The sequence below is a fragment of the Sceloporus occidentalis genome, unplaced genomic scaffold (genome assembly GCF_023333645.1).
Source record: "Sceloporus occidentalis isolate IW3139 unplaced genomic scaffold, rSceOcc1.0.p SCAF_346, whole genome shotgun sequence".
Lineage (NCBI taxonomy): Eukaryota > Metazoa > Chordata > Lepidosauria > Squamata > Phrynosomatidae > Sceloporus > Sceloporus occidentalis.
In genome coordinates, this window is record NW_028317326.1 from 270777 (window position 1) to 291421 (window position 20645).

Sequence of the window (20645 nt, forward strand, 5' to 3'; positions counted from 1 at the left end):
AGCCAGACTGCCCAATAGGGTGATCCCTATGATCCCCGCCCACCAGGAGCTGCTGCCCTAGGCCAGAATATGCCACTGAGGTTTATAAAAGAGATAGCTTCAACTGTATCCAAGCATTCTTCATTCCCACCCCTAGGTTATACTATGGTAAACTTCCGTGTACGATGTAGTAAAGGAATGATCTCCGTTTAATAAACCCATCCTGTTTTACCTAAAAGTTATTTAGCATTTTCAATGACATCAAACACAGCATTATGGCATACTGCACATGGTTTTAAAAGATATATTGGGTTAGGGCTTCAGTGGCGTGTCCAACAATTGATACATTCTTGCCAAAATGACTGGTTCTGTATGGTGAACAACAAATAAATAACTGTAAACATCACAGCACGTGGCGTTTCTGAGGACGTTATATATATACTGTTAATCTTATAACTGGAGAGAGCCAACCAGAGCCAAACATGGTTGTGAGTTGTAATTAACTAATTGACATTGGAGTTAAATTAGAGAACAGTGAGTTGTGGTGATATGGAAAAGCATGGTGCACCCTTACTGGAATAAGTAACTGTTTAGTGAATCATCGTGAATCCGCCATCGTTAGACTTGGGCAAAATGTAAAATAATGCCATGAAAAGCAGGCTTTTCCACGCGCTTCAACGTCAACTCCAGCCAAAACACTCATGAGTGGAAAAGTGGGTGAGAACATCTGCTTGTCCAACTTTGGACTACGACTCCCCCTTTAACGTACGTACCGGTAACAGCTGAGTGGCCCCCTGTCAGGTGCATGGGGGGGGGGGTTGTGCAGCTTCCTCCTTTCCAAGGTTGAGGTTTTTGAGGTTTTTGACCCCTTTAACTCGCAGTTTAGGTTGGGTTGTCGCACATCACTGAGCTACAGAACCGGGTTGTCATTTTTTACTGTTTTTCATACTGAATTTAAAACCATGTAGCACGTCTCGCAGAAGGAACGTGAAACATTCTCAGCTATCTGGCACCGTATTGTAGTATTTGGAATACGCTTTGTTGAGGTAATCTTTCAATTTTTTTTATTTTTTTTTTACTCATTCCGTATTTTCCAAAAGGGCAGCATAAAAATCCATAAAGATGAAGGAAATGAAATACACTTTTCGGTGAAATGTAGGGTTTTGAATAGCGACAGGACCATTTTAACCAAAAATGTAGAGAGAATTAATATCATCCCCGGTAAAATAAGAAACATCCCGAGTGAAAGTGACTGTCCCTCAGGAACCGTGCCAGATTATCGTGCCAGGTTAAGATAAAATGGAATATTAATAAGTGAGTTTGCTCCGTAACGTCTGAGTCTACTGTATGACTCGAAGCTGCTCTTTCCATTTGGGCTGAAGATGTGTTGAATTCTTCGCAGACTATTCACAAGCGCCACCTTCCATCCACCGAAATCTATCTGCTGTGGCGTGTCACTTGTGGATGATATCATTCAACTTGGGCAAAAATCAAGGATGATCAAACCCTGACACATCGGTTACTCCGAGCTTCATCTTCATGCAGTACTTTGATTTGAATTTACTTAAAGGAGAGATGTCCTATTAGAACAATGACCTAAAGGCCATGTCAATTACTTGCAACAGTAGTGATGGTGTCCCTGTAGACCTCACAAGCTTTGGAACACTACAAATATTTCTAGAGCTGTCTCACTAATTAAACCTGTGTTTCATTCACCATGGACAGTAATGAAAGTGAGGTGGTGCCAAGATGGAATCTTTTTGGGTGCCCATAACACTTTTTCCTGTTACTGCCCATGTCTTGGTATTTGTTTGTAGGTGAGTTGAGAATTTCCACTCACTGGCTTCTGTATGCATCATGAAGGACCAACCCAGTGGGCAGGGGTCGCCACCAACATTGTTCATGGTGGACATTTACTGAAGTCCGTGGTGGACAATTTAATGATATTCTATGGACCTTCACAAACCTTGCCACGGACACGTTGCCCGTTCCTGCCAGTGAGCTTCTTTTGTCTGATCTGGAACTGCTTACTACATACCGGAGTTAATGTGAAGAGATTTTTAGAGTCCTCTCTTTGATATACCAGAGCCTTTTTTTTTTTGCAGGAGCAGCTCACAGGGATTGTCCCCTTTGTAAATGGCCCTTCATTGTTATATCTTCATATTGCACACTGATGTTAGGGAGCTGGAGTGTTTAACTCGTCAGCAAACCTCTTACTTAGTGAATAAGCCACCATTACTGTATGGTAGATGTCACTTTCAGAAGGACCCTACAAAGGATCAATGAGATCAATGAGAAATTAGGTTATTGTGTTATTAAAAATAATAGTAGACATTTCTCTATTTTTTAAAATAAATTCTGCATCAATATTACATGAAATACACTTGAATGGAGCTAGTCCTCATGGACACCTTGGGCTTTATTCGGTGATCTGTCTAAAATGTAGACCTCACTCAAAAATCAAACTCACAAGTTAGCAAATCCAAAAAACATGCGTGCTATTTTCTGAAATACATGTACATGTTTAGCGAGTTTCACTGATCACCACATCTGTTTCTATATCTTAAGCACTGCACATCTACTAAGCTCTGGAGCAAACTTCTAATTGACATTACTTCCATCATTGCCACAACAGAAGCTCATTACAGCTAATGTGGTACAGTGTGTAGTGTGAATACTTTTTGGTTTATGTCTGTGTTGAATGAACATTATATAATTTTTTTGGAACTATTAATGTGTCACAAACAATATAGTGAAGCTAAAAAATAACATATTTATATTTATGTGTCAACTATTGTGAAGAAAGTGAATATATATGACATATAAGCATATATGTTGTATGGTTATTAATCGGTTTATATAACTCCTAATTCAGTGGCATATTATTTAACATAAGAGTAGTGTAGTGGCTTCTTTTTATGGTCTTTTTTAGGTGTTGCCATTGAAAGGGCTACATTTTCATTGCCTGTCTGCGCATGTACAGGGTGTTTATTGTTCTATGATGTGTCAAAGTTCTTTAGATATTGTTATAGGTTATAGGCAAAGTTTTTTTAAGGGAATGTATGTGTAAAAATGTATTCCATTAAGCTGTTTTTTGCACATCCCATTAAATTGTCCATTACAAGTTGTTTTCTGACGATTTTACTGCAAGCTTTTCAGTGGTCACAGTCTAGAGTCCAGGATCACTATTTGGGTTTTAGTCATGGAGTTGAATCACTAACCGTGTGTTTTGACCCATTCGTAACACCAATCAAGATTTAGAAGAGTAATTGAATGAATCTCTCTACTATTACGAGCCGTGTTCCTGTAAGTATCGGAATAGTTAGCTTTCTAGATAATAAATTAAATCAGTTTATTTGCAGTCAATGGCCAAGCACTTGACACAAGTGACCTCATTAGGAAGCTGTCTGCCTTCATAGTTTCTCATATCAGTAGAGCTGTTTTGAAAGGAAGAGAAATGTTAGATCATAGTCTAAAACTACTTTACTGAGAGAGTGGTAGATAAATGGAACCTTCTCCCAGCAGCAATGGTGGAGGCTGATACAGTGAAATAATTTAAACATATATGGGATTGACATAAAGCCATGCTCACTATTGGAGTAGATCAAGGACCGATAAGGGCTCGAGTCTCTTACATCAGGAAAATCTAGATCGGCCAAATGGTTCTTATCTGCCGTCAAATTCTATGTTTCTATGTAGAATTAAAGGTAAGAAAGCAGCGCCCCCTGGTGGCTGCCGGGAAATGCCTTTGCTGTATATGGCGCTATAAGACAGGTGTATCTCGGCAGTCATGGCTGTGTTTGAACGCACCGCTTAGGCTCATGTGGTGAATTCGATCTACCCACAAAACATGCCTCGTAATGAATTTAGTTAACCACAGACAGACATCTGCTGCCTTCTGGCCCCGTGACTCAGAATAAATGTGATTGTTTTGTGGTATTTAGGTTAGTTCCATATGCATGTAATTGTATAATGTATAGGCAAGACGTATAAGCCACTAAAGAGAGGGCACTTCTGAATCTTACATTTCTCACTCCAGCAGTATATAGAATTATTCCAATTGTATATAACACATCGTACATACCCCCCGGGATGCCCTATTAGAATCCCACCCTGCAGGGTGTAGAATGCACAGGTTTTCTCACAATGGCGACCTCGGCATCAATAATTACCCAGTAGGCGCTCAGCAGAGATCTATGCTGCATTACTGGGGTGCAGATCACCCTGGGGGGCTATCAGGCTCCCCAGCGCCCCCTGTTGCTCAATGGGATAGTTGGGGAGATCAGAGATTTTGCCCATTTACAGTATGGAGGTCTGCGCAGGAGGTGCTCCGGTATATGACATCATGTCAAAATGCTGACCGCAGAGCACATGCAAAGCGGGAAAGAGGGGTAATTTGTTCAAAGTGAGTCCTGGGCTTGGGGTAGCTGGGTCCATTACCCCAGGAGAGGACTAGGCACGTTATGCTCCCAAAAGTCCTGTTTTTTTGTGTAATAGTCCAGATATCATGCTATCCCAGGTCCCTATATACCCTTCTCTATATACCATTCTCTGTATACTGTTCTGTGTATACCCCTTTCTGTATACCCCTCTATATACCCCTCTCTATATACCCCTCTCTATATGTTCTTCACCCATTTAAGAGTAAACATGTGTCTTGTGCGGTGTTCTGCGACACCCCTGAAGCTGATACAAAGAATTGAAGGATGATTTTATTACTAGGAGAGGTCCAAAGAGAACATTGTTATATGATGAAGCCCGTTCATTATATTGAGGCATTTAAAGGGCCCCAAAGAAAATAACCATTTCTACACAAACCATGTAAATGATATTGGAAGTGCCATCTCTTGTTTGATTCAACATCAACTGCTAATTGTGACACGAGTTATGTCACACACACACACACAACAACACTTCTAAATGTGTAGATCTAATGTATCAGCCCTCCTTACGCCTGCATCCCAAGGGCTAGTACCACTTTTGGCCAATTTAGTCTTGTTAGGTATATATATATATATATATATATATATATATATATATATATATAATATATATCGTCTATTCAGGGAGGAAGAGTAGAAATTAACCTAGACTTAAATCAGCGATGGGCAGCCGTTACGTTTTCATTCTGAATCATAACAAAGTACTTCTTTACGTCTCCAAGTACGCGAACATTCATGTTTCAATCAAACAGAAGGTGGATTATGGATAAAGAGCAATTTGATGTATTTGCATTTGATTTGGTCTTATCACCATGGCAACCCAAGGAATGGTCCAATTATGAGGTGCATTCCATTGGTTGCTATCTAAACTTAGAGGGTCAGAGGCTTAGATGTAATGTAAGGAGGTTGTCCTGAGAGGGTGGTAGATAAATGGAACAGCTTCCCAGTAGAAGTGGTAGAGGCTAATACATTGAGGAAATGGAAAGATACATGGGATAGACATACGGCTCCTGAATCTAAGACGCGACCAACGACTGATTATGGTTTGAGTCTCTACATCAGGGGCAGACTAGATGGTTCTTATCTGTTTCTTGTATGTTTCTAAATGTATGTCACCAAATATAATCAGACCTTTCTGAGCCCAATATTAGCACACAGTGACCCCCAAATACTACCAGACAACAGCATTATCTGCTTTCTGGTTCCTATCATCTATGTCCTAATGATGACTGCCTTCGAAGCCGCAGATAAAGACATCATCGTGTAAAATTGCTAAGTTATGGATCTTCTGACCACAGCACAGATAGTAAATACTGCATTATTACATTTTATGTATGGAGCGCCAGCTGATGCCGTCGCCTAAGGAGAAAAACAATAGAATTAGGAATCACTGTAATGTGAAGTCTATGGACATCTCAGCTTCTTTGCAACAAATGTAACACAACTGCAGATACATCATTATAATGTATTCAGTGCGATCGTATCATTCTCTTCCAGGGAATATAATCAGCGATGAGCCTATTGGCTGCACGGCGCACGACTACGCACATCCTACCGATGACGCAACATTCTAATTAACGCATCAAAGTCAGCGAGCACAGCAGGGGTGCGGTGCAGAAAGATGGCCAGGGTGGAGGGAAGTGTTCCTCTGATGTTTCCATCAATCATACTTCTTAAGTGTAACCATTTCAGTACCAGATACGTCAGCGATGAGCCCTTTTCCCCCGAACTGACAGCAGTTCCCGAGCGTTGATCTCTTAATGGAGCAGCACTCTAGGTTATACATATCTGGTGCTTTTTAGGAAGCATTGACTCTGACGTAAGCGCTTTCCGCCATCAATATCTGGTTGTTTTTGACCTTGGGTGACCATTCTGCTCATTCATTATTTAATTAACCACATAGGAAGCAGAAAGACTTTCTCAGCAAGCATAGATAGACTAAGGCGGTGGTCTCCAGCTTGGTGATGATCAAGGATTATGTGTGCGCCCACCTGGTCAAGCAATCACAATACATTACACCTGCCAGCGGTGATATAATCATGAATAATAATTATTTGTTTGAGTCTCTTGGATCATGGTTTCAATATTATGCGGTGTCTATAGCTATAAAATTAAAAATAAAGGTGGTAGAGAGCTCCAACATAATCACAGATATGCGTTTTGACCACTGTTCCTCGAATTAGGGTATCTACGGCTCAGCATCGTTGGTAAAGGTGAATTTACTGGTCGCTTGTCCCCCACTTGAGAGTCCACACACAGTTATTTTGCACCCTTTTAGGGCCTGTGGATATTTTGAGAAAGACCACTTCTATTCTCTAAAATACCCATCCCTTGTATCTTTCCCTAGGGTTTTTAGAGCCCTAGGCTGGCCATGCCTCCAGTGTCCCAATGCTTAGCCTTAATGCAGCGTTCTCCACCATATAGGTCCTCTGGAGTATTGCCCCGGCTGTCTATATGTTGGAGTTGGTGCTGCCCTATATTATCGGATATGGAAGTGGGTTATGGAGCCAACTGTCCAGAACATGCGCACGCACACAGAAAACATGTTGGAAATAGAATTAAAACATGATTAGGAAAACACACTAGGTGGACCTTTTAGTTCTCATTCCCTCCCCTAACAGTGAATTATCTCTGTCCCAATACAATATTGTTTGAGGGTCTATGAATAATCACACAGAAATGTGTGTAATTATTTAATGACAATTAGCTGGAAAGGGGATTTAGGATGTATTCTCACTTCTCGGAGAGCGCCAAGGACTAAAGGTTAGAGGACAATGTCTGTTTATACCCTGTTACGCTGAATAATCTGTTATAATGGCTGCCTTGAGTCAAAGAAAGGAAATGCTTCTTATACTCCAATATGTGTTTGAATGAAAGTAATTGGCAGCAGAGGAACTGTGGCATTCTTGGCAAATCAGAATAGATATAGCCCGAGCTCACAGCCTTGAATACAATAAAGCTCCTTGTCTTTAGATAACATAGCGGTGTTAGTGTGGGCGGCAGAGGTTCCTGGCTGGATTGGCCTGCATTTGTCGCTGCTTGTTTAGCGGTGTCAGTAAAGTGCTTGCTGGAGGCAATGTGTGCGACGCTCAGTGTGAATTCACAGCGTTACCCGTCTGAACCAGAACGCTAGGCTTCTGTGACCTTCAACTGTGCTTCGTGTCATCACCAAACCATCAGCGTCTTCATTCCTGTCAAAACGATCATCTAATTCTCTCATTCATCAACCATCCTCTTACTGCATACCTCCCAACTCTCCCTGCTTACGAAGGACAGTCCCTCTGTAGGACCCAGATTCCCTAAGAGCCTAGAGAGCCACTTCTCTGGGTCAACACCTGAATCATCCGGGTTGCAGGTCCTGACATGCCCCACTCCTTTCCCATTTCCCCCTTAAATGGGGGAATGCCCACTGATGACAGCAGGAACACCCACCAATGTCAGCAGGAACACCCACCAATGTCAGCGAGACCCCCCGTTGACGTCAGCTGATAGTCCTGGCCACGTCCTGCAAGGGTAGGCTCCCGGTAGCCGGAGGCCAAAAGTTCCCAGGTGTGTTGGTCACGTTGTACAGCATTCAAGTCAAATGCCCAATCAGAGTACAGGTGCCGCAATCTGATTGGATGTTTGCTGCGCCCAGCATGACCGTGATTGCCGCGTTGACCCCTTTTTTTTTATATACGAAGGTTGTTTTGGGTGATTTACTCGCAAGGAGATACTTGTTGGGTTTTTGTATAATGGGCCGCAACAGCGCACCAGCTAGGCATAACTAGGCCGAGGCGATCCCCCATCCCAAACTGGGGGGCACATTGCCCTCTTGGGTGATCAGGCCCCCCAGGTGTGTGGCTGCTCAATGGGTCGGTCACAATGATCTCCGCAGTCGCCCTATTTACACTATGTTACAGCCTCCACAGACTGCTTTAAATGGTGCTGCGCCATCTTTACGGCCCCAACTGCTGCAGACCCTGTGCAGTAGACGTTGCCTTGTGGATAGCACCACTATGTCTGAATCCATAGTCACCATGTGTATTTTACATACGTGCCAAAACTATTGATTTCTTTTTAGCTTCCCTGGTTCACAACGTCTTTTTTTTCTAACTGCACATCATCTCTATGTGTCATAACCTTTTCTTTCCCCCTTTTCTTCTCTCCAGCAAATAGATGCATACTGCAGTCCTGCTGCTTCGTGACACACCGCACACACAGCGGGAGGTCCCGCCGCCTGCCTGGCGATTACATAGGAAGAAAAATCAGCACGTTTGAAAATGAAACACATCAGAGGCATTAAACGAAGGCAGTCTAAAGAGCTCCAGTCCTTTGTAGAACCCGTTTCACAGCCGCGCAGTCAGGCTGCTGGGAACCCTTTCATTGCCAAGAGCCTTAGCGGATTTATGGGCCACAAATAGTTAAGTCCTTTGCCGCATTAACATGTCAGACGCGTTCATAGCCTCAGGGTCAGACTGGGACCAACACTGGTCGATATATTTAAAGCACCGTCACCCCCAACTAAATAACAGACATATGCTCCTCCATTTGCCCTGTCTTATAGGCAAACATCACCTGTTTAGATCCGCAGTGCCTATGGGCATTAAGCAGTACCCAGCATCCGTCAGATGGCTTTGCTGGCTAAACCCGGGGTTACCGGTCGCCCTAACAGAGTAAAACCACCAGAAGCTTAAAATGATCCTTCGGCGGGTCCGATAATATGGAAGGTTACCACCCCAACCCAAGAATCACAGAGTTAGCGCTTTAAAAATCATATTGAAAGCTCCCAGATTGTTTTAATCAGGCCATTGATGTCATTGATAGTGAAAGACCCTTTATTGACTTCAATCAAAACCTAATAGGTCATTTTACTGGGATAAAAGTAGCCATCACCACATCGGCATCTTATGAAAAGCATCAAAAAAGCATCTTAATAAATTAAAAAAGTATATATTTTAAATTATTAACTTATTGTAATAGCGTAAAATGGATTTCTGATGCTGATATGTCTTCCACACCCATAAAAGAAGCAGGCAGCCACACTTGGCTGCTGCAGCCGATTACTAGACAGTCAGAGTTCCTCTGTCTAGCACAGCCTTCCTGATAAAACCAGAACGTTAATATTTTCATATGAATATTTCTTATAAAGCCCACTTAAATGAGCAGTTTCCAGAATCCTCCCTTTTTTTCTATAGGTAATGTTAATCTCCAAACATTCGACTATTCAGGTATATGCATGGCTAAGACATCCGATTTCCACTAGCAATTTTAACGTTGACCATCGCAGGTGACCATAAAAGATGCAGCCAGAGCTTCACAAAGAAATTCCATAATAATTAGGATCAGGAATAACGTTACTGGCCCTTTTAAGCTAACGTTTTCCATTGTGTCCCTTTAAGACCCAACCTCATTGTCTGATAAGCTGTCGACATCCCTTTCCCTGTCCACAGGAGCCACTTTGCCATCTCCCTGGACACAGGACCAGTTGAGTCCATAACCACTTGCAGGGCGCGACTAAGTGCAAATATTGATTAACGGAGCGGACGTTCCTGCTCTTTGGGACTCTGCGGGGATTTATGCATAAAATAACACAGGAGCAATAAGAAATAAATAAAAATACTCTGTGACGATCGGCGTGAGTCACGTTTATTTTCTGCACTATAATGCTGCTTATTCATGACTGGGAGCTCTATAATCTTGTTTATAAAACACTTGTGTCAATGTTTATTTGCAGAGTGTGAATCATGCGTTACCAGCGTCATTTCATTGCACGGTTTCAGCGCTTGGTTATTGTTTAATATTTTACATTATTGGCTCAGCTTTGTTGTGTATTTTCTGATTAGATCGATCTAGAATCAAAATCTCAGGAAATTGCTTCTTATCCCTCCCGGAGACTCAAGGGGAGGAATGGAATACCAGCCAGTAAAGGTGCTGTTCCACCAACACTTTTGTAGTTCAATGCAGCATTAGATACATCGTTCTTCATACCCTTTCCGAGAAATAATGCTTTAATTATATGAAAGTTGCCTCATTCATAATATTTGCAGGGAACACTTAATTGTCAATAAGTATGCCTTGGGGGGGGGGGAGATGTTATAGAAACACAGGAGGGAAGTTTATCCGGACATAATCTTAAACTAGAGATGGTGGTAGATAAGTGGAACAGCCTCCCATCAAAGTGGTAGAGGGTAATTTAAACATGCATGGGATAGGCATATGGATCCTGAATCTAAGACAAGACCGACGACTGACTATCAGGAAAAATGGGCATACTAGACGGGCTGGATGGTTCTTCTTATCTGCCGTCAAATTCTATTTCTATATCACGTGACACAAGATCAGCAACTGATAGGCTGTTGCCTTAGAAACTGATAGTGTTTTTATGTTGTTTTATGTAACTAAACCTCCAGAAGTAATAATACATTGGCTGACGTTTATATGTTTATTATACTAGAGAGTTTCATTAAAATTTTGTCTGAGCATCTTTAAGAATCCTTCTCCCATTTGTCTCCTTTATCTCCTCTCTCTTGGTCTTCACACATCTGACTACAACAATAGAGCTCTATATCATTACATTATGTGAGGGCCACACCAAACTCATCCAACCATGTCTTTATGGAGCTTGCTATGTGTGCCAGGGGACAGTCATGCTGAAGCTTGAAATCAAGAGATATGTCCCAATACTTTTGTCCATATAGTGGTGCACAAAGCAAGGTCCATAAAGATATGGTTGGATGAGTATCGTGTAGAAGAACTTGACCGGCCACACAGAGCCTTGATCTCAACCCCATCGAACACCTTTGTGATGAACTGGAACGGAGATTGCGACCCAGGCCTTCTCATCCAACATCAGTGCTGGACCTCACAAATGCTCTACTAGATGAATGGGCAAAAATTCCCACAGAAACTCCCCAAAATCTTGTGGAAATCCTTCCCAGAAGCTGTTATAGCTGCAAAGGAGGGGCCAACTACATATTAATGCCTATGTATTACGAATTCAATGTCATCAAAGTCCCTGTTGGTGTAATAGTCAGGTGTCCCAATAAGTGTAAATGCCTAAGAGTGAAGGACTAACTAGATTCACGGGAGAAAACACTCTGAAACTTCCAGCCACTCGCTATCCAATATCGCTTAATGGAAATCTGTAACAACCCTTTCTAGTTATTAATAAATACATTCTATATAAACAAAGATAGCGGAATACTAAAAATCAGATCGCTGCGTTGGTATGAGGGTGAGGAGGTACAGCTAACACTTAGTGATGCCCGATGTGCGTTTCGCCGGCAGGACGGTCAGCTTTGTAAAGTGAAGAAGTGGAGCTGCGGAAAAGGAGACAGGGACACAAAAGCAGTCAACGAAGGTAGGAAGACAGATTTAGACAGAGTGTTAGTAAGAGTGAGTGCGAGAGCGTGAGTAAGAGTGTGTTACTGTTTTGCCTTTTTATTTTTAGACCACCACTGATTCTAAGTCCAGGTCTCACAATGATAAGCTCTGGCTTAAAGGTGAGTGGCATCACTTGGCAGAGGACAGAATTATTAGATGCCATACATACATACATACATACTACCTTTGCGATCTCATGCAACGTGTAGATTTTGCGAATCGTAGATGTTTATAAGATATTACAGGCAAAGGGATAAACCCAATTGAATCGCTAATCAAGGAATTAGAACAATGTGTGGATTCCTCTCGCAGACAGGATGGGGCTGTATAGATACTGTGCATATTATTGCACATACTGACCCCCGAGCGGACAGTACAGATGTACAATATGTTCTGCATTCAGCAGCCTATACAGTCAGATGTGAGCCATGCTGTAGTGGATTTGCTGATTATTAAAGCTCATTCACTTTTAACCATCCCACCTTTATTGTAAACTATATTAGAATTCTTCTAAAATCATACAATAGAAAATGTTGCAATAAAATGATGCCTAAAGGTATTTTGGGGCTGAGTAAATGGCACTGCTGTGTCTGGAAAGGCAGTCTGGAAGAAGAGGGTGCTGTTACACCAGTCACCTGCTAGGGGGCAGTGCAGGGAGCAGAATGTCCAGCACTCAGCCATTTGCCAGTACATTTCTAGATCAGGATTGTGCTTATCCCTTCCTGTTTTGAGAAGCCCTGGAACATTGTATTGTGAAAGGCTATTGAGTGACTGACAAGAGAACACATCAGGGACTTGGCTTTCACGTCTCTCCATGATTTTGCAAGAATTCTACGCCTGAACCTGCCAGATCTTTTTCAAAGGGAGAGCCTTGTCATTTTGGGGGGGTGTACCCCCCCCTCCTGAAATCACCCTGCTCATGGCTGAGACTAAAATCATCTACCATATAGATGAAGAAGAAACCCCGTATCTGGTGAAACTGCCTGTTCCTCCCGAAAAAGTGACCTTAGCCGATTTCAAAAATGTCCTCAGCAACAGACCTGTCCACAACTACAAATTCTTCTTTAAATCCATGGACCAGGATTTTGGGTAAGCACCTGGTGCTGGCGACCATGAGCCCGTGTGTCTGTAGCCCCACGCCTGCTGCAAACTGACATCTGCCTGCGCTGCTTCACAGGGGGGTCCCTGCCTGGGATCGCTTCTGATTCATAGATCGGCTTCTGCAAAGCGTTCTAGGATTAGAATCCTGATCACTTGTTTTATATAGAACATATGTGTAAGAGCCATGGCTGTGTTAACATTGTACATATATCAGTGTATACTCATGTAGATGTGTGTGTGTGTATGTGTGTATATATATAATGCATTCATAGGTAGATAGATGTATAGGTGGATGGATGATAGGGATAGGTTGGTTAATGGATGGATGATAGGGATAGATAGATAGATAGATAGATAGATAGATAGATAGATAGATAGATAGGTAGGTGGATGATAGGGATAGAGGGGTAGATGGATGAGAGGGGTAGATGGGTAGGTGGATAATAGGGATAGGGGGTAGGTGGATGATAGGGATAGATGGATGATAAGGATAGAGGGGTTGGTGGATGATAGGGATAGATGGGTAGGTGGATGATAGGGATAGATGGGTAGGTGGATGATAGGGATAGAGGGGTAGGTGGATGATAGGGGGTAGGTGGGTGAATGGATGATAGGAGTAGATAGACAGGTGTTTGAAATATTTATATTGCGGAATTACCGGTGTGAATATTAGAATACAAAGCCAGCTGATTCACACTAATGCCCCGGGGATGGGGGCTTTTAATCCTGACATTGTCACAGCTTCAAAGGGGTTTTACTGTCATTTTCTATAAAGGGTGATTATTAAGTGGGAGGGGAAGGAGCACTTCTAAGGGGAGAGCTGCATTCACATCCCGTTTACAGACGGGGAATTGGGAAGTGAAATGGGGTAAATTAGAGGAAGGGGGCTGTTGGCATATAAGGAGGGTGGAACACCTGACGTTTCCCCACCTCTGCCCCGCGTCATCATTAGCTTTGCCCCCTGCAGGTTAACTTGTAACCCCTGCCCCCCTTAGCGTGTAATGAGTGTGTGTCATGCGGCCCGGTGGCAGCTCTCTGCATTTAAGTGTTTGATGCCTGCTCAGGGTTAAAGCGCCTGCATATTCCGTAGCGCAGTACACAGAGCCATTGTCATGTGAATTCCCGGTGCCGTTCCTGCTTTCTTCGGCTTGTGGTTGTTTGTCCCCACGGCGTCCCCGTTTCCTTAATGGCTTCCTCCCTCCTCCTCCCCGTGTGCTGCGGGCCGGCTGTCACCTCCAGCCCTGGGCTCGGGCGATGGTGTACAGGGTGTTATTGGCCCGAGCAGCGGGCAGAGAAATGTCCCGGATACGGGGGTGAGGGGTTAATGTGGACGTGAATGCACGTTAGAGGCCCCGCTTCATGCCACAGTAAACATGGCGGTGCAGGGGACTGGCACAGGGACTGCCTAGCAGGACACAGGCAAGGTGCAGGCCTCATGGAGGGTAAGGTGCAGGCCTGGAAGGGAGCAGAGCAGCACCTGTGCAGAGGGCCGGTATCTGGGGCAGGAGAGATTCCCTGACAGGTGGCTGACAGGCTGGGAAAGTTGCCTTGATAGAAAGCTGCATCCAGGTACAGTCCTGACTCTAATAATACTATATACGTTATATAACTCTAATAATACTATATGTATAACTCTAATAATACTATATGTATAACTAATAATACTATGTACGCTATATAACTCTAATAATACTATATGTATAACTAATAATACTATATGTATAACTAATAATACTATATACGTTATATAACTCTAATAATACTATATGTATAACTCTAATAATACTATGTACGCTATATAACTCTAATAATACTATATGTATAACTAATAATACTATATGTATAACTCTAATAATACTTTATGTATAACTCTAATAATACTATATATAATTCCAATAATACTATATGTATAACTCTAATAATACTATGTTTCCCATTTTGAATATTATTGATATTTTGGTTACTGATGATCTTATTCATTAATAACATGACCGGCAAATCATCACAGTGACAATCAACAAGAAGTCAATATATCCATAGTCTAATCCGGCATTGAGATGTACTCAAACTTCAGAGGGAACTGGAGACAGACAGCTAAGTCAGGGGTCAGGGGTCACAGAGGCTTTAGGATTGTGATCTTTATAAAGATGTGGATATGGGAGCCATTACTCCCAGACCCTCAGATATGTCGCCCTGAAAACCTCTTGTTATGGGAGAGATGACAATATGCTGTATTCTAGACTGTAAGTATATAGACTATGGATAAAGGATACATTTGTTGCCACTCTGTAAGTGCATAATAATAACGATAATACAAAGATGGAATAAATATTTATGCAAGTTTATTTGAAGGACTTCAGTGTCTCAGTAGGTTTCTATTTTCTTCTATAACATATGAGAGTGTTACAGGATTGATGATAGTCTACTGGAAGAAGTAAGCCGTAAAAGGTATATACAAGAGGTTTTAACCCCGTAGCTGCACAGGTAACATTTTATTGTTTTTTCAATCCAGAGCCTGTGGCCGAGCGACCGGCTTCCCACCGAATGTCTTAGTCCACCCAGACAATCCATTTTTTAGAGATGTGATGAAGGCCCCATCGCAGTGTTATGTATGGCCGTAATCTGTATACAAATGGCGAGCGTACGCAAAGTACTCACGTTAATAGCAGCAGCGAGCATTTGCAAAGGATTCTTTAATATTCCTGAGGGTAAAGGCTGCCAGCATCTCTAATGGACTATTGGGAATTCATACAGCACGTACGTTACTCCAGTTAAGAGGTTACTGCTCTATGGTGTCATATATAGAGTTGCAGGGATGTATACTTAAAGCTCGTCCTTAAAATGGATTGTTAGTGCAATAAAAAGGGTATTTTTTAAACTTACACTACTGGGTTAACATGGCTATCCCAAATATATATATATATATATATAATATCCACTGCAAGACTGTATTAAAATACATTTCTGTCTTGCTTGGTGCATTCTTTATGACGGGTGTCCAACCTGCGGCCCTCCAGCTGCTGCAATGAAAGACAAAAATCTTTCTGTTTGCAGAATGGTATCTGAAGGACCTGGGTGATATATTTTAGTGACCTCCATTCATACAGTAAGATGTGGCATCAGATAAGCTTTGGGGCTTGACAGATTTGTGAATTTACTTTTTTCTACGCTATATGAATAAGAATACTTGGGTTGTATGAATGAATTTCTTACGTGGGCAAATGGCCGTATTAACCCAATTATAGGCTGCACCCGTATAGGCTGGTACTATTGTAACAGAAAATGTATTTTAAAAAAATACACATTAGTAGAGGGTAAAGCAGTGTTTTCTCGCTCGTTCTCTTATGCTCTCTCACACTCTCTCTCATGCTTTATAAATGTTTTCCTATCTCCTGTGCCGCCTGCTTCCATGTCCTCATCACTTTTTCCGATCAGCTCCACTTCTTCTCCTGCCACTTCTTGTTCATTTTGTCTTCTGTCTACTTTCTTCGTCCACTTCTCTGTTGTATCAGCTCCATGAATCAGACCTCCTGGAGTGCTTCTGCAAAAGGGGCGGAGCCTCCAGACACACCCTCTCCCGTGATTGGAGGAACAGGGGAGAGGGTGTCTACGTGCGTCGTGCCGTGACTGGGCCCTCTTGCGGAAACACTCCAAGAACCCAGAATATTGCAGACAGATTCGCAGAGAAAGAGAGGGGCAGAAACGCTTCTCTGCAAATCTGTCTGCAATACCTGGAAAATGGAGCCAATATCGGGGAGAAGCGGATGAAGACAGAAGAGCAGGAAGAGGCAAGAGAAGAAGACGCGGAGCTGTGGAAAAGGAGACAGTAGGGAGACATTGGCAATATCTAAACCCCGATTATAGGCTGCACCCATAATTTAAAGATTTTTTTGGGGGGGGGTGCAGCCTATAATCAGGACAATACGGTATGTAGGGAACAAAATTAAAGAACAAAATCATCACATTAGATAACGTGACTAGCTTGCATCCGCCATCGACACTGACGTAGTCACAGGACTCTTCCTTTTTTTGTCTATAAATATATTCTCTAACTTGTGACCCTTTAATGTTGCCAGCCAACATACCCACAAGGCTTTAACACTCTAACAGTGGTTTTGTTGAATGTGAATGAATGAACAAAATGAATTAGGGTTGTATAATCCACAGGCATTTATGATAGAAACTGTCTTTATTTGAAGTGGATTTGACATACACAGATAATAGATCTACTTTGAATAAAGAACAATATTTGGTCTAGGTATGGTGCTAACTAAATATCACTCATAAAGTGGACATTTCTGTTGTTTGATTTACAAAAATAGCCCTTGATCTATGCACTTGCCAAATTGCTAGGTTATGTATGGATCAACAAAGCTTCCTTGCCACTGAATTTGGTTGGCAGCCATCAAAATGATTGCAATGTAGAAATGCCAGTAGTGCGATCCAAGTTCATGGGTGGCCCGTTACATAGAAACATATTGGATGGAATTGAGCTTGATCCATGCATTTGTAAGTGATTTGGTTGGTGCAATACATAGATCACTCAAAAGTACATAAGTCGTGTTTGCATGATGCTTTAATCATTGATTTACCAGGACAGCTAATCAGGAAAAAAGTTTAAGTCTTGTGATGCGTTTAAAATACAGAGTCGATAATAGCTGCAACATACAACGCTTTGTATCCTCCTTTCACCAATAACTAGCTATTCAATCAGCCGCTGACAAGGGCAGACACATAGCAATAAAAGGACATTTGCAAAATGAATTTTGAAGCAATTTCCTTTTAGTACAAACAGATCTCGGGGGACGTGGGAATATGTACCGTTAACAGATGTCAGCAGTCAGTTCCTGCATCCTTGAAGTTTACTCAAGAAGAATGGCTTTTAAACATACAACATTCCCAGTTCCAATAACAGAAAACCCCAGTGTTCTTTTACTGGGGTTTTCTGTGGGGCGAAGGATGCTCTCTTTATTTCTGTAGTGCTCCGGGGATTAAGATTGCTATATAAATATACTGCATACAGTGTGCATATCAGCCATATTATTATTATTATTATTATTATTCACGAGCAGCGCTATATTTAGTCCACCTGTTTTTCTTGATGTAAAGACTCAAACCCTCAATAAGTCCCTGGTCTCATTGTAGATTCAGGATAACCATGTGCCTTTTTAAATTCCCCCACTGTATTAGCTTCCTCCATTTCTGCAGGGAGGCTGCTCCACTTATCTACCACTCTCTCGGTTCTTATTAACATGTATAAACAACATGGGTAAATATCTTATTGTGGCTGCCCTACATTTCAACACCTCTCCATCACAGTGTACCATCTTTCCCCCTCCATTACAACTTTATTTCTTCTCTTTTATCCACCTTAGTCAGGGCCAAGGACCCGGTGCTGTGAGCCTGTGTTTGGCTGATTGCTACAACAATAATATGATTGCAATACAATAATATTCCCAAAGTGTTAATTCCCCTGTTTATAATTTGTATTTAACCCAACAAGACCCCTTCCGATTATTGCATCAATATGAAGAGCGGAGCTTTGAATAAGAGCTGGGGCTAATTTGCACAGAAAGAAATAGGCAAACACGAAGGTGCCGTGGAATGAAATTCTTAGTCGTAAACCTTGCTCTATAAATCTACGGAATGTGCCCAATCAGGTATATTAAGAGGGAACACAATGACATTCATTGAGACTTCAGCAAAGTATTGTTTATTTACGGTAAGGATGCTAAAGATACAGAATTCACATCCTTCAGACTTTAAAGTGGCATCAAAAGTTATACAGAACTTTACACTCTTCTCAACCTCGGTTACTTTGTAGCCGTCATGTCGCTGTGTCTGCTCGTAGTATGTTACAGAAGTTAGGAATATAAATTGTATTCTGTACGTCTCTGAAGCCAATGAATTTGACGGCAGATAAGAACCATGTGGCCCACATGGTCTGCCTTAGGTAAAAAAATAAAACCTTAATAAGTCCTTGTCTTCCCCTTAGATTCAGAAGTCATATGCCTATCCCACGCGTGTTTAAATTCCCATGCTTTGTTGACCTCTTCTACTGGAAGGCAGCTCCACTTGCCTACAACCTTCGCCATATCTAAGCCTCCAATGCATTATTACCTTTGTAGAGGGTACAATTATTGGAAATGTTGAGGTCTGCTGAGTAGGAGATCCTCAATATGGCGCCATTACGCCGAAAGTCCTGGAGGTGTGATACAGATTGCTCCATCATGGAGCCATAACAGCTGGTGAAGTATGAGCGCCCGGCCGCTGTAAGGGACGTGTGATTCAGTCCCTTGTTATACATCAATTTCCAAAATATATTTGATTATTAAGGGAAAACATTAAACCTTGGGCCAATGTTTAACTTGTCGCTGCCAAACAAGCTGTGCCTTTTTTTTTTTCCTTCCTTAAATTGCTAAAAGCCATCTATATATTTCGCTATTCATTTATTTTTTCGGAAGAAAGTGGGTTTTTTTTGGTTTTTTTTATGTTACTCGTAGCTTCTTGATTAAGAATTGAAGTATTATCCCTACGGTGGCGATTTATGTGCATAAATCGCATGATAACACGAGGCTCAATCAGCACAGAAACTAATTAGCCTGGCTTGCTGCGCCTTCAGGGATGGATTAAAAGGAAGCCAAATATCTCAAAAACTATGTTGTATAAAAATAAAATAGCCTCTGGAAGGTTTATAATTCCAAAAAAAACCAATATTCCCATCATCCTTGCCGGAGATACAGAAATGTGTCCGTGTTACATTGTCGCAGCGTGTGCTGGAACCGATGTAAAGTCAGCTTTTTGTTAATTTTAACCAAATTAACGTATTGCTTATTCTAAATTCAATGATTTGGTACGGTCAGGAAGTGAGAATCCTGCTGATTGGGACATTTCACTGGCTGTTATAGAGAAATATTTTTACATTTTGTACCGCATTTACTTTTTTATACTTGACCCCCTTTATGTTTAAAGGGACAGTTTAATGTACCTGGCAGCCTCCCGAAATAACAATGCATAATAAATATTAAAGAAAATAAAGAATTTACTGAGGTAGAAGCTTCAGCCCTGCAGCTGCCGTCCTCCTCTGTAGTCTGACGATTCTTCCCGCTTGGCAGCTTAAAGTAGGTGATCAGTGGCAGGAAAGCAATCGTATTACAATCAATGGAAGCACTTTCATGTGTTTGCACAGGGGTCTTTGAAGTCCCGTATTTGCTTGATTATATCCCTCGTCTTATATTCAAGGTCGTCTTCTAATCAGACTTCAAATAGAGGTCAGACTACAAGACAAAGATTCAGATCCCCCGCAGCGCTGCAGTGGACCCGGATCCTCCTCTCTGACGCAAGTTCCTCTGGGGGCTTCCATGACTGAGCACCGGAAGCTCATGTGACGCCAGCGCTCTGTCATAGAAGCCCCGGTGGAGGTACCGCATCGCACAGACCTTCACCGGCTGCCCTCACTAGACACCAGGGAGTCTGAAGCATGGGGGACACAAGTCTAGGGATAACTGGTAAGGTGTGGGGGGGGGGGTGTTATGGTTTTCTGGAGGCAGAGTGGCATATAGGGGGTTTAAAGGCATATCAGGGAGGCAGAGTGGTTTCTAGGGGTGTATAAGGGATATCTGGGGGGCAGAGTGGCAAATAGGGGGTTAAAAGGCATGCCAGGGAGGCAGATGATGCATTGGATGATGGCTGGAGTGCCCCTTTAATCATTTGTGTGAAACCCAATGCAATGAGCCGACTTTTTCCAGAAGGCTTCTC

At 42.1% G+C, this 20645-nt stretch overlaps 1 protein-coding gene across 3 annotated transcripts in view; it reads left to right on the forward strand.

The window, feature by feature from the left end:
- The first annotated feature begins 12705 nt into the window (after nucleotides 1-12705).
- Nucleotides 12706-20645, forward strand: part of LOC149274131 (segment polarity protein dishevelled homolog DVL-1-like) — a 49751-nt gene continuing 41811 nt past the window's right edge. For all 3 annotated transcript variants that reach the window (XM_089505793.1, XM_089505790.1, XM_089505791.1), the window contains exon 1: nucleotides 12706-12875. In XM_089505793.1, coding sequence (XP_089361919.1) covers nucleotides 12706-12875 — 170 coding nt within the window. The remainder of the gene's footprint in view (nucleotides 12876-20645) is intronic.